Source organism: Ceratotherium simum, chromosome 38 (genome assembly GCF_057802395.1).
Source record: "Ceratotherium simum simum isolate JZ-2026a chromosome 38, ASM5780239v1, whole genome shotgun sequence".
In the NCBI taxonomy this organism is placed as follows: Eukaryota; Metazoa; Chordata; class Mammalia; order Perissodactyla; family Rhinocerotidae; genus Ceratotherium; species Ceratotherium simum.
The window spans coordinates 9546256-9560797 of NC_141937.1; the positions used below are offsets into that span (position 1 = coordinate 9546256).

The 14542-nt window shown below is 41.7% G+C and overlaps 1 protein-coding gene across 5 annotated transcripts in view; it reads right to left on the bottom strand.

The window, feature by feature from the left end:
- Positions 1–13145, bottom strand: part of SYTL3 (synaptotagmin like 3) — an 80751-nt gene extending 67606 nt beyond the window's left edge. For 3 of the 5 annotated variants that reach the window (XM_087425078.1, XM_087425077.1, XM_004440521.3), the window contains exons 1-4: positions 13058–13145; positions 4776–5058; positions 2838–3126; positions 822–1040 (exon numbers count right to left, since the gene is read on the bottom strand). In XM_087425078.1, coding sequence (XP_087281204.1) covers positions 822–1040; positions 2838–2947 — 329 coding nt within the window. In that variant the 5' untranslated portion in view covers positions 2948–3126; positions 4776–5058; positions 13058–13145. Of the gene's footprint in view, positions 1–821; positions 1041–2837; positions 3127–4775; positions 5059–9809; positions 9837–11069; positions 11154–13057 lie in introns of those variants that run through there. The other 2 variants (XM_087425074.1, XM_087425076.1) reach the window with 2 other exon arrangements.
- Between the last annotated feature and the right edge of the window lie 1397 nt (positions 13146–14542).

Sequence of the window (14542 nt, forward strand, 5' to 3'; positions counted from 1 at the left end):
CCACACTGTGTAAGCACCTCTCACAAGCTTTGTCCCCGGGAACTCACACACCTACAGCAATATTTAGAAGTTGTTTTCAAATCTCAAAGTCTCTAATTGCTCTCCTAGCTTCACACCCAACAAACGTTTCTCCCTTCTCGTAAGTTCTGTAAAGTCCTTGTGCTCATTCTCCCCCAACAAACAGAAGCTCTCTCCTTTGTGTTTTCAAGGAATTGATGACCAGCCCATTCTTGCTTTGAAAAGTGGGAGTCCAAGCCAAATGTTCTTTATCATTTTCAAAATGGGTAGTTCAAAAATACCAGTTTCATGTTTAAAATTTTTTTTAAAACCTCACAACACCAAAAGATTAAAATAGATGTAGATTCGGTCTATCACCAATAGAAAGCATAGCCACTCCTTCATTGGAGTACCAACATAGGTCAGCTTGCCTCCTTCAAAAAGGCCTCCTTTAAAACTGCACAGGCTCACTCCATATTCCCTGTGTTACAATCCACTCCACTTTCCCCGAAAGAGATAACTTAAGCTCTAAGAAAACTAAGACACCTAGTTACGAAATCCGAATGAATCTTAACTCCTGGGTTAGCCCATCCCTAGCCATCGCAAACAAACTTTTGTAAATTAAGAAAAAACTGTTTTATATAATAAAATTTATTTTTAAATGACAATAACGTCCAAGTCTAGAAAGGCAGCTCCATGTTCAGCACTCTCTAAACATTTACTGATTGAATTTGAGGAGTGACGGCTCTCTTTATCAAGGGTTTGTCTGGGACCATCTCCGAGGCCTGAGTCCGTGGGAGGGACAGGACTCCTCGGACCCTCACCTGTCCTCGAAGCACACGGTGCACTTCCAGGCCTGGGTCCTCCTCAGGAACACTCGGCACTCAGAGCACACGCGGTGGCTGCAGCCCTGGCACACGGCCCCCCGGTTCAACAGAAGCCCCAGGATGCGCTGGCAGCGGGCACACGACTTCTCTTTGTACTCCTGGCTCACTCTCTTCGCGCCCTTCCAGCGGAGATGCTGCAGGTGCATCTTCAGTTTCCTGTGGCCCAGAGAGTTAAACGATAAGATAAGGCTGAATGGAAGGACAGACACCAGACATATGCCTACACGGCAAGGACCTCAACAGTACCACCCAATAGTGGCGAGAGAGAAGGGGCTTGTCATCCAACCCCCTCGGGTTCCAACACGGCTGTGTGAACCAGGGGTCTCACTCAACCTCTTGGAGCAGAGGTTCAGAGGTTTTCTCAATTGTGAAATGGGAGAAAACCTTACCTCCCAGGGTTGCTGCAAGGATTAAAGGGCAAAGCATAAACATTACACCTGGCACAAAGGCTTTAGCTGCTCATTTTGTTCTAGGTTCATCCCTTTGGGCCCAAAGGGCATTATAATGATAAGCAAGAACAGTGAGAGAAGAGGAAAAACCACAGAAAATGGCATCAATTTTAGTATACAAGGCATGGAAAGATCTACAAACATATAGCATACACGCCTGCTATTGTCATAAGTTTCCCAATAAAACTATTTATCTGGTGCTATGCTTTTGCTATTGTTTTTTACGGGTGGGCCATGCACTTCCTGCCCCTAGTTTCCCCCAGACAACAGCCCTAGTGCAAAGTGACATTACATTGGACCCCAAAAAGATGTTAACCAGAACACTCATTTATGAAATGTCTGTTACCTACTTTTAGAAGAGAGGAGCCACTACCAAGAAACACACTTACATCCAACTTTCTGGATTTGCCCCAGAATCGGTACCCTTTGGAACAAAACTTCCTTCCCACAGTATCCATGTTATTTGTTGATATTTGGAATGATGTTTCTAAATCACCGAAAGATCTTTAATCATCAAAGAAAATTCCATTTTGTTCAGTGAATTATATTTTTTAGTGGAAGAAAGTATAAGTACATTTAGAGAGTTTTGGGATAACAGGAGAGGATAGAAAAAGGAGAGACAACAGGGGAGGATACAATTGTACCTTCCAGTTAACCAGAAAGTTTCTCTCTTTGCTCAAGTATTTGGTTGTCCAAAGTTTTCTTTTATATGTGTATTTTTCCTGGCAGACTCTGAAAGAGTTCTACCATCAAAAACAAAACAAAATCAAAAAGCTGATTCCATTTACTTCTTTTCTAGACCTCACATCCTCCATAAACATTGATAAACAGAGCATCACCATATTTAAAGATGGATCTTGACAGCCAACAACGGACACTGTATTGATAGTCTAGCACTGCTTTATTAAGTGTTAGCTAACGTCAAACAGCCTGTGCAGCTCAGAGACAGACAAGGAAAGAAGCTCCCTGTTGACAAATCAGCCAGGGAACAGGCTGAGCAGGTTCATATTTTATGCTCCTCTTTCCTCAAAGCCAACTAGGAAGCAAAAGCATGCCAAGAAAAAGACAGGAATGGATTCCAGCAGGTTTGCTGTTTCTAGGCTGTTTCTTTGTGCCCTCAGTTACAACCAAAAATAATTTAGGAAAACCCTTAACTGGAGGCCGTTCCCTTGAGAAGTATACCGGCAGCCTGAAAAGCTTCCTTTGAACTATTCCCACAAAGCAGGCAAATGAACACACAGACAGACAGCAAACTTATCACAAAAAGGCATTATTTTAAATGAATAATGAAAGTAGCCTCCCTTTTCCCTTATCATCTTCAAAGCTGAGTTACACAGCAAAGATCATCTCGGGCCCTTCATTTGGACTCTGGTCAGACAAGAGGCTGAGCAGAAAATCAAGCAGCAATAAGTGTAAACAAGCAGCAACGTGCCAAGCAGTGGCAGGCTCCAAGCTGAAAAAGCCAAAAACCCAAAGAATTCCACCCATTCGAATGACAGCATACCGTATCCTTTCCTCCTCGATGTTTCGAACCGTCTGGTCGCGGTACAGGACCTGGAGGATCTCCTCACGTTCTAACTCCTGGAGGGAATGCAGATTGGCTTCTTCGGCCATGTCCTCTGCCTTCTCTGAGACCCAAGCTGAGGGTTCACTCCATGGCCGAGCGCCCCTGTCCTGTGGGTGAGCTCAGAGTCCAGCAGCAGCCCCACGCTCTTGACAGAGTTCCCTCTCCAGTTTCAGCGGCAACTGTCTTGCCTGTGGCTCTTTTTCTCCTTTTTGACTGTGTCACACTCCTGGGGAGAAGAAAGCCCCACGAGGCTGTCCCTCTGTTGGAGTCGTCACTCCCAGAGCCTCACGCCCCCTGGGGAGCCTTTTCACAGGGCCCTGCCACAGCCTCTGACATCTGTCTAAGACAAAAGCGTGCGTATCTTTTTTCTGAGGTTTTGCCAGAGATTGTTATAAACCATGTGTGGCTCCAAGCAGATAATTTCTGCAAAGCAGAAGTAATCCCCAATCTGAGGGAATTTACAAATAGCAATAAAAAGAGTATCAACGACTTCTAGAAGCTAACCTTCCCCTTCAAGTGTTTTCAGGCCAGCAGTAATGACAATTGAAAGCCCCGGCAGTTCAATACCCATAGAAAAGACAATAAAAACGGCCTCATTTTTCCTGGCTTGTGTATCCCTGCAGCATTACTTCAGAAAGAGCAAATGTTCTACACAGACAGAACTTTGCATTTTCTGCCATGGTGATAATGTAATATTTTAAATTTTATTAAATTGGCTTTCTCAGGTTTCTGAAAGCCTCAAACTTCCAAACTTGGATTTTTCTAATATGAATTCTGTATCTCCGGTGATTAGAGTATAAGGGTCTATGTCTAATGTATGTCATCGTAGCTGAAAATACATTAGAAGAACGGTGTTCTTAACTGTTAGCTATTATTTTTACAATGAACTTCAAAACTCAAAAAAATTTTAATCAATTAGGGATGTCTGAAGGGACATCACCACAACCTCAGTCTATCCATTATTTGTGGTTTTTAACGGTTTCTGCTGGCTGCCTTACACATGGTGTCTTGTCTCTGTTTAATGCTCATTGAAGGGTTCTGCATACATTCTCCCTACTTTATTTTTGCATCAGTGATGTTGACACACATCACCTTTAATCTGTTCCTCCCTCCAACTAAGAAAATGGCTGTAAACTGATAAAACACTGGAAAGATGCATATCAATGAAATGCAGAAAACGTAGAAGATGGAATCAACATAATTTCTATACTGCCATTTTGTGATCAAATCTACATGAATCCCTTAGTAATAAGACTTACTTTCAATGCTTTAGAAGCTACATTCCTTTTGTTGGGCTTCAACAGAAATTCACATTATATTAATTTATGATCCATGGCAAATCAGTGAATGAGAGGTTAATAGAGCCCTAAAGGATTATTCTTTAAGCAGAGATTCTTAGCCTTTTTTTCTTAATCTTTAGTAGTCTGGTGAAGCCTCTGTATTTAAATGCATAAAATAAAATACATTGAGTTACAAAGGAAATCGATTATAGTGAGATATTTTTAAATTATAATATAGGAATACATGTGTTCAGTGACACATGAAATAATAAACCTAGCAGTGATACTACCATAATTTCAAAGTAGTGATGATTATAAACAATATTTTGTGATATCTGCAACATACAATGTGGCCTGAAAATATCTGTAATTTCTCTGGGTGACAGTGGCAAGTCCAGCTGGTTCTACTGTGGTTTGATGCCTATATTCATAATTGAAGGAAATGCTAAATTTGAGTTAGAGAGTAAAGAAAAAAAAGAGGTCATTTTTTTTCACATCCCAGTTCATGGACCTACAGGCTAAGAACCCCTGGCATAAGGGATTCTATATTTGTCAGTTTCTCTATTGTAAGATAAAGTTAAAATACACTGCTCACCTAAATTGCAGAGGTTGCATGAGAAGTAGGTAAACGTAGAGCTGAAAGGGGATGGATGCTCTTGGCCTCTAGTCTTCAGAAAAGTGCTCATAAATTCCTGCTCTCAAAAAACTTCCCATGCAGATGGTGGGAAAACAACAACGGACAAGGACTTGGGGCTCTAGCCCAGCCTGGCTGGTAACTCACTGCGCCACCAGGGCCAAAGCCTTGTCCCTCCTCAGTCCCCAGTTTCCGGATGAACAGATGGAACTAGCAGATCTTAGTTCCCCGAGCCTCTGAGTCTCTGGAAAAGAGGAAAGCAATATGAAACAGCGTGTAATCAAAGTGCTAAGTGGTAAGGTGCAAATTGTCCATCATGTCACCAACGTTATGAGCCTATTTCTTCTAAATTTGCCCCCTCTGTTCTTCTTTCTTTCTTCTTCTTTCTAATCTGTTAACTACACTACTGGGCCAAGAACTATCCGTCTGTCTGATTCTCAAGTATTTTAAATGAAGATTTTTGCACTTGGGTCAAAACACACGACCTGTGCACCGAGCATTCTTTTCATGTGGGTTTCCGGCTCGACTCTCTGGCTCTGGTCTTCATCTCCTGGGTTAAGCAGCACCAGAGGGGTCCTGGGCTGGAAATGACACCACCCAGTGGACGCACTGGGGGAATCCCGGAGCCCTCGAATGTTCTCTCTGTCAGGTGGCTAGGTCTTACACGTTTCAGAAATACAGGATTCAATTATCATTTAAAAACACTACTGTACTCTATCAACTCCGTGTCTGCGGGCCCCAGAGTGTCCTTTTCCTGGGTAAGTGGGAGCTCATCCGCCCCCTAGTGGCCATTCACTCCTAGTTACAGAAAAGTGAAATTCAGTTCTTTCTGGATCCATCCATCCATTCATTCAGTAAATAATTTATTGAGCACTTTCCAAGTGCCAGGCACTCTTCAGGTGCTTAGGGGTCGTGACTTAATTGACTGGTAATTTACACCCTATCCTACGTCCAACACGAATATGATGCTGCTTACAACACAAGCACATCGAGGACAAATTAAAATCAGAGAGACATCAGCAGCCAGAGTGAAAAGGGGAGGTCCTTCAACCAGGAACCTGCAGTGCAAGAGTCACTATCCTTGGGCATTAGATGTGTTTCTGACCCTCCTGGTAGCCCAGGCAAAACAAAACAGAACGAAACAAAAGAAGAATTCAAGGGCCGGCTCCGTGGCTTAGCGGTTGGGTGCGCGCGCTCTGATGCTGGCGGCCCGGGTTCGGATCCCGGGCGCGCCCCGAGGCACCACTTCTCCGTCCAGCGTGAGGCCGAGTCCCACATGCAGCAACTAGAGGGATGTGAACCTATGACATACAACTATCTGCTGGGGCTTTGGGGGGAAAAACTGAATAAATAAAATCTTTAAAAAAAAAAAAAAAAAAAAAAAAAAAAGAAGAATTCAAGGTGGTGTATACAGTTCCGATAAACCAAAAGAAAACAAGACGGACATTCTCAAGGTGGAAAGGGCATAGACTGACAAGATGATCAATTATTTGAGCAGTGGTTTGGCAGAAGATGCAAAACTGTGCTTCATGTGCAATTATTATAGTGAACTCAAATTAAAGCTAAGGATATAACACCAAATTATAATTCATTGAAAATCTTTCAAATATAGACCAAAACAAGGTGCCTTCTGGTATTGCACGTTGATCCAGGGATAAAGCTTAGAAAACAAGAGGTATGGGTGTTCAGCATCCATCCCACTGTGTTTTTATTCTTGACTCTCAGAGACTTTGATTCTAGCTTCTATAAACCTTCATTCATTCAAGCACTTGGTTAACATCTCCCGTGAGTAAAACCTTCTATTGTTGGATTGAAATGTACTTTTTTCTTTAACTTGGAGGATCTGTCTCCTGATCTTCTCTAAACAAGGGGTGACTTTTTTGAGATGATGCAATTGGTACTGCACAGAGCATCACCCCGGAATCGTTCGCAACAAGATTGAACAGAAGCCTAGGAAGATGTTTCCTTTGGTTCCAGTGTCCTTAGTGTCCCAACTGGTGTGGTAGTTTGGATACCCCACTTAACACATTTGAGCCGCTGTTGATTCATCTCACTGGGACTCGTTCAGGGTTTTCAATGGGGGCAGCACCACACTTCCATCTTTAGAAATTTGTGGTGTGTTTTTGGTTGTCACAGTGACAATGAATTATCCTGCATTCCCATACAAATGTTGACTATCTTACCAGATAATTAGAAAAAAAATTATAATTATTTGATAACAGAATTTAACTCTTATAAAAACACAAAGTGTTTTTTGCAGGGTTTTTATATAGTCTAAGTTTTTTAGAATGCAACTATTGTGTAAATTGAAGGAAGACTGTATTTTGTTTCATTTAGAACTTTAATAAGAATTGTTTATCATTTCAGAAAGTTGTAGTATTTGAATCACTGATACTATACACGGTAAAAGCCTGGATTTGTAGACATCATATTCAACATGTATACAAACATCTGACGGCCTCCCTGTGTCTTCTAGTGTAGTTTACATAAATGAGTACATATTAGATTATTATAATTTACTGCCGTTTTATTTCTCCTTTTATCACATTGTAGTATTATCATTATCAGTGAAGGTAGGTTATATTGTACATGAATTCTATTTCCAGACAGTAAAAGGTGAACTACAAAATATTTCCCACAAGGAGTGAGCATTAGGGGGCTAGTCCCATGGTGTAGTGATTAAGTTTGGCACGCTCTGCTTTGGCAGCCCAGGTTCACGGCTTTGGATCTCAGGCACGGACCTACACCACTGGTCAGCCATGCTGTGGTGGCGTCCCACATACAAAATAAACGAAGACTGGCACAGATGTTAGCTCAGAGCTAATCTTCCCCAAGCAACAAAAGAGGCAAAAAAAAAAAAAGAGTGAGCATTGGGTCTCATAGGTTTAAGAACCACTGAATTGGAGGATCCAATCATTTCTAAGGTCATTTACAAATTAAATTATATAATGCTCTTGTTCATTTCTCAACATATTATTGGGTTTGTAGGAGAATGGGGGACGGAAATAGAGAATTGGTTGGTGGTGGTTGTTCTAAGTGGTGTGGGTTTGGTTTGGGGGCTTCGGTTTGTGAGTTTGTTTGCTTATGCAATTTCAGGTCTGATTTCCAGGTTATAGTTGAGGGCTCAGAGTACCTCTTTCCATAGAAATTATTTAAATTATTTCAGCTGCATCTTTTCAATCATCTTGAACAGAATCTGGGCTCTTTGTGCACCTTATCCCTGTGAGGCTGGAATCTGAATTCTTACAAGTTGTTATCAACTGTCAGCTTGGAGTTTTCACTCTGTATTCCATCTTCCAAATCACTCAAAACTGATTCACCAAAACTCTTCTTAGCTCATAGGCTATTTATCCAGACAAGGCGCCCCAGACCCATGGCAACAATTTACTTATTTTTAATTTTTTAAAAGTTTTTTTGGGGGAGGAGGGGACTTCCTAGTCAAGAGGTTTCTAAGATGGCAGATGGAGGTAGTAAGTAGCACAGGCCCATGGTAAATATCAAGAAAGTCAGAGATAATTCCATCAATCTCACGGCATTAGCAAGATAAGGTACACTTTTACACATTCCATTTCTGGTCACCTATACTGGCTGGAAATTAGAAACCATGCTGGAATATTTTCATATTCTTCAAAACATGGATAAAACAAATATGTCTTCTCTCTTCGATGCTTCTATTTTTGTGATGTTTTGGAGTAGAAAATGGAGATAATAAAAGAATGATATGAAATCTACTCAAATCAGTTTGCATGTTCCTTTCACTACACTACGTGTTACTGTCTGGGGTGAGAGTAAGGTGAAAGAATGGCATTTGTAACACTCGCAAGGTGGATAACAGGGATAGCTGATGGGATCCAGAGCAGGCTGTACCCATTAGCTTGCATGCAAATGGCTTCAGGCACCAACGGGAGCAGGAGTGACAGTACTGAAAGTACTCAATGGATGGGGAGTAAGAGGAAGACAGGGGACAGGAGAGGAGAGGAAAATCTTCACGGCAAAGGTGACTCCCGCTGAGCCTGGGAGTAAAGGAGTATTGGTCTGAGGAATGGGAAGAAGGTGAAGCTGTCTCTAGGGTGAGGGGCAGTATGTGTAACAATACTGAGGTAAGAATGTGTCATTCTTCCTCAGCAAAGGGGCCCAGGTTCTCCACCACCTATAAACAAATTATAAAGTCATACGAACATGGCACTCCTGACCCTCCCTGTTCCGCTCTCTTCCTACATCTCCATCCTCAATTCCCACGAAACGCTCCGACGGTCCCGTGCTGAACTCATTCGAGACTATTCCCTGAGCACGTCATGCACTTTCCCTTTTCCATGCTCTGCTCCTGCCCTTCCTTTTGCCCACCAACACCTGATGTACTTGGAGGCAGTGGAGGGAACAGTCAGGGGAACACGGTTTGGAGTCTGACTGTCTGGGTGAACAGCTCCACTCTGCCCCTTCCTAACTATTGAGACATGGGACAAGTTACTTAAGCCCTCTGGGACTTAGTTTCTTGTCTATAAAGTGGAGAGAATTACAGCACCTTCCTCATAGAGTTGTTGTGAGGATTAAATGTGTTGATACATAGAATGTACTTAGATCAGAGTGGCGAACATATAATAAGCAATCGACAGATGTTAGCTGTAATTATTTATCATTCTTAGTAGTAATAGATCATCATTATTATTGTTAATCTTTCAAGGTCCAGATTAATTGCTACCTAATTCAGGAACTTTCTCCTTATTTACAATCAAAATTAATTGCTCCTTCATTGATAACCCCTTTCTACTTTGTACATTTCTCTCTTGTGACCCTGACTCCGTTCTATCTTGCATTTGAGTGTCCCTTTGAGTGGTGACATGGGGTTTCAGTGATCCCTCATCACCCAAGGTCCTGATGTTTGGCTTGAGTTGTGAAACCCAGTGAATATTGTGACATGCCAGTTTGCTTGCCAAAGCAGAAAGCATGAATTCAGTAGAGTCGGAAGTAAGGATAGTCAGGGGAGCGAGCACTCACTTAGAGAGCTTCAGTCTTCAGAAATCTGAAAAGCACAGGAAAATCTGAGTCATTTCAGAATTTGAGAAGCATACTAAAAAGTATTTTCTTTTAATGATCTCACACAAAAATTCACCTCAGAGCTTGAATAATGAAATCTCCCAGATCCATTTTTCCTGATGATATTGAGTCACTCTCTCACTCAGCAAATTCTCACATTGTGTTCATTTTGTCCCAAACACTGGAGTCAAGCTCTGTCCTCGCCCACATGGAGCTGAGTCCCGCCCTTACCTCCTTTTTCTACTGCATTTTTGTAATTTTGTAATAGTAACTGCTTTTGTTTGACAATGCTCCACTCCCAGCCCATTTTATGTAACAGTTAAAAGATAAATAAAACCTACACCACAGCACCACTCTGAAGGAAAAAATCTCCCACTGCCACTGAGAGAAGCACTCCACACCAAACCAGGCCATCTTAGCATCAGTCTGTGAGTCAGACAATCTGGGATCAAACCCAGATTCTAGAATCATCTGGATATAGCCCTACATCAACAGCTGGAACAAAACAAGCAGGACTCAGAAGTATTCCTCTCCGCTCTCCATCTTCCCCTTCAGGAACACCCTAAAGCAGGAAACCAAGCCATTTCTCTGGGATTGTTAGGGACGCAGGCAGCAGGGGCAGGGGTGGGTGGGTCCCCTCCTAAACCCAGCACAGTACTTCAATCCATGTATTTCCACTTTGTCTGTACCCAGTTATGCTGTATCCCAGTGGAAATTTGGCATCCAGACAAACACAACTAGATTATGGTATTTGGTGCATTGATTCAAAAAACCAATTTTATTGGCCTTCTGTGTGCCACATACCTGCCAGGTATTGAGGATCTAAAATAAGTAAGACCCAGTCTCTGCATTCAAGCAGTTCACATTCTAGCCAGAAAATGGACATGCGAACAGATAAGTGATAACATGGTAGGATGAGTATAAAAACCAAGGATCTACAGAGAAGGGGGATGCTCAGAGAAAGTCACCCTGTATGGGAAGAGCAGAAATGGTTGGGGCATCAGGTAACGTTTTCCAGGGGGGAAACGTGCGGGACCACTTTGCAGGGGAATGAAATATCCGACCATATGCTGGAACTTTGAAACAATGCTTGCTTGCTTTCCTCAGCCTAACAGCAAAGCTTGACTTCGGCTTTTCGAAATGACAAGTGGGAAAAGTACAAGAAACGTGAGATTGAGAGTGAGAAGATAAAAGGAGGCCAGGTAAGGGAACGTTCTTTACCTGCAGGCAGCGGCCCCCTGTTCCTTTCACCCAATTATCCATCCTCTCTGAGCGGGTCATCAGATCAAAGGAAATGAAGCTTCATCACCTCACTGTGATGGAGGGGAAATGACACCAGAGTGGAAATGTGGCAAATTGCAGGGGCGTGCATGCGTGTGAACGTGACTTCATTGCTACCCTAACTTTCAAGGGAAACTAGAGAACATTCTGAAAGCCTGAAAGCCACAGCCTTGCCACGGCGCACAGCACAGTCACTTCAGGGCCCAGCAGCCTCGCTGCTGTACTGTTTTACCACAACCGTTTCCTTGAGAGGCCGCACCGTTTTAGAATGCAGCCACAATCCTTTCTGCCTAGTACGCAGGGGAAAAGTTGAGTGGCTCGACTGACCTTGAAGTGTTATCTGAAAATGTCATCCCTCTTTTGCTGTGTGTATTCTTTATGGAAGCCTGTAACAGCCACAAAGAACACTAGTCCACCCAAGGAAGGAGATGGATACAGAACAGCTCCTGTCTCTAGTTCCAACCCACTCTGGGCTCAGACTCGCAGGCTTGACAGGTTTATTTTTGCAAACGTGAGACGACATGCATGTGTGTTTGTCACAAAGTATGACATCAAAATGGAGATGTGCTTTTATAAATTCCTTTTTTCTCGTTACTTAATTAGAGGTGGATTTTTCAGGAAGCCAGTGAAGCTTAAAGCTTTGCATCCCTCACCTGCATGGCCCCATCCAAAGCCCTGTATCTAGTGTTGTATTCTTTTTTTTAAAGAAGTCTCCACAAATTATATAAGCTTCGGGTCCCTCAAAACTCTGTCCTTTATATATGAAGTTGCATGTATGTGGCTTAAATCTAGAAAACTGGAAGCCCACATGAGACAGGAGAAAAGTGGGACGAGCATTTCATCCCGAAAGGTCACTGTGACTCACTGTTGATTCTATTTATTCTTTCTCGTTCAGGTAGATATCTGGCCACCAAAAACCCAAAAAATGCTATTTGAGAATCAGAGTAAAACACTGAACTAGAAATCCATGATTTTCATGGCTTAAACTTGACCTCTTCTTATAGAAGGGTAAAGAAATGAGAATTCATATTACTATATTATTATAGGTACTACTCATAAGTATTGTTATACTGTTTGTTGTACCAACAGCTACTATTTATTTAGCACTCACTCGGGGCCAGTTTCACAAGTACTCTGCATACCGTATCTCAATCCTCTTTACCACGTCCAACACAATGAAGTAAGTACACCCATTCTACAGGTGGAGAGAGCGAGGCTTGATCAATTAAGTAATTTACCTAAAGTCACACTCTAATCTGGGTCTGTTTAATTCCAAAGCCTTTGCTTTGTTTAGGCAGAAAAGTTTAAAAGTTAGACTCTCCCATGTCTTCTTGGCTGAATAATCTTTTTCTACACCAGTTCTAACTTCTTAATAGATCCATAATATCTAAAGTGCATTTTCCTCTCATAGTCTCTCCTCTTGCCAAGAAATTTGTTTGGAGTGAAGGAAGCTTAATTGAAAGAAATTTCAATTAGGCCCTAGCTAACTTAATTTTTTTATTTTAAAATTATGTTTATGTTCCACCTCCAAATTGGAGATTATGGGTAATCAAAACAAGATTCAGAGCAAAACAGTAATAAACTGTATGTATAAGAATTTACAAGCCAAAGAAGAAAGCAAACAACACTCTATGCCACCTTAAAAAAATTCCCGCCTTATGGCTTTTGGAGAGTGTTTTTTGGTTTGGTTCGGTTTTTTAACTACCTCTAAAGTACTTCCTCCATTCCATTTAAATCATTATTACCCTACATTTTAAATGTATGCTACTCAATAAAATTACATGTCATCCTTTATCTGATTTACCATTGTTTTTGTTTCCCACCTTTTCAATGTCATCAGTTTAAGAAAAGTTACAATAACTGTAATCTCTACCCATTCCCCCCCAAAACAAGCTGCCAAAATGGCTAGACTTGAAAGTTCAGCCTACCTTTGCATCAGCTTCAAGAGAAGAGCCCAGGGACTGTTCTAGAGAGAAGGAAGTCAATTTTTCTTCTCATTAGAACAGCTGACGTATTTCTCTTTCCTTCCTGTCAGGCGTTGGGCTAAAGCAGTGCACCCTCGGGGCTGGCCCTGAGTGCCTCTCTGGCTACTCCCACATCACCAAGGACCTCGGGAACAAAGCCACCCCAAAACCACACCCGGGAGCTCTTGTATGCTAACAGTTTACATTTCTAGCTGGAGGAAAGACTAAGCTGATGCTGCTGAAATGTTTCACCCCTAACAAGAAAACCCCCGATAGAGACTAAAGGCTCCAAATAGTCAAATTTTTCTGCACTTGTAAGGGGCTTCACATTAACCTCAAGTGTAATGACTCACCATGTCTCAAAGAGCAGCTGCTACTCAAGGATCAATTTATAACAAGCCTGGCGTGGACTTGCTTTCGGATAAACTTCATTGAAGTGTAGCATACATATGAAATATGATACAATTCTTAAGCACAGCTTGACACATTTTCCCAAAAGTGAACCCACCCCTGTCAAGAAACGGAAATTTAACAGCATCCTGGAAGCCCTTTCGGTTACCCATATGCCCTTCCAGTTACCAACCCTCCCCGCCCCCCACAAAGGTAGTTATTATCCTGACCTCTAACACCATTGATTAGTTTTCCTGGTTTTGCCCTTTATGTGAGTGGAATTATACAATATTAACTCTGACCTCTTTGGTTCAGCATGTTTGTGAGATTCATCCATACTATTGCATGTAGTTATAGTTTCTTCATGCAGGATTATATTTCATTGTATTATATAAAAAATTTATTTATCTATTTTACTATTGATGGGCATTTGTGGTATTTATAATTTTGGCTATTATGCATAGTGTTGCTACAAACATTCTTGTATAGTCTCTTGGGTGAATACTTGTATGTGTTTCTGTTGGTTATGTGCCTAGGAGCAGAATTGCTGCATCGTAGATCAGTGTATGTTCAACGCCAGTAGATGCTGCCAGTTTTCCAAAGTGGTTGTACCAACTTACACTCCCACCAGCAGCAAATTCCAGTTGCTCCACATCCTCACCAACACTTGTTTCTATCTGCCTTTCTTATTTTATCCATTCTGGTGGGTGTGTGGTAGTATCACATTATGGTTTTAATTTTCGCTTCCCTCATGTTTTGTGTAGCTGAGTAATTTGAGCATAATTTGATATGTTTATTGGTCATTTGGATATCTACTTTGATGTAGGGCTCGTTCAAGTTTTTTGCCTGTTTTTCTATTGGGTTTTCTGTCTTTCTGTTATTGATTTGTAGAAATTCTTTATATATTGAGGATATATATGTATATATTTCTTTCTCAGATATTTATATTATAGATATCTTCTCCCACTCTGTGGACTTGTTTTCTCATTCCTTTAATGGGCCCTTTTGAGGGTCTCGGACTCACTCTTGTGGGTGAACTAGTGTGAACTGTAATTGACA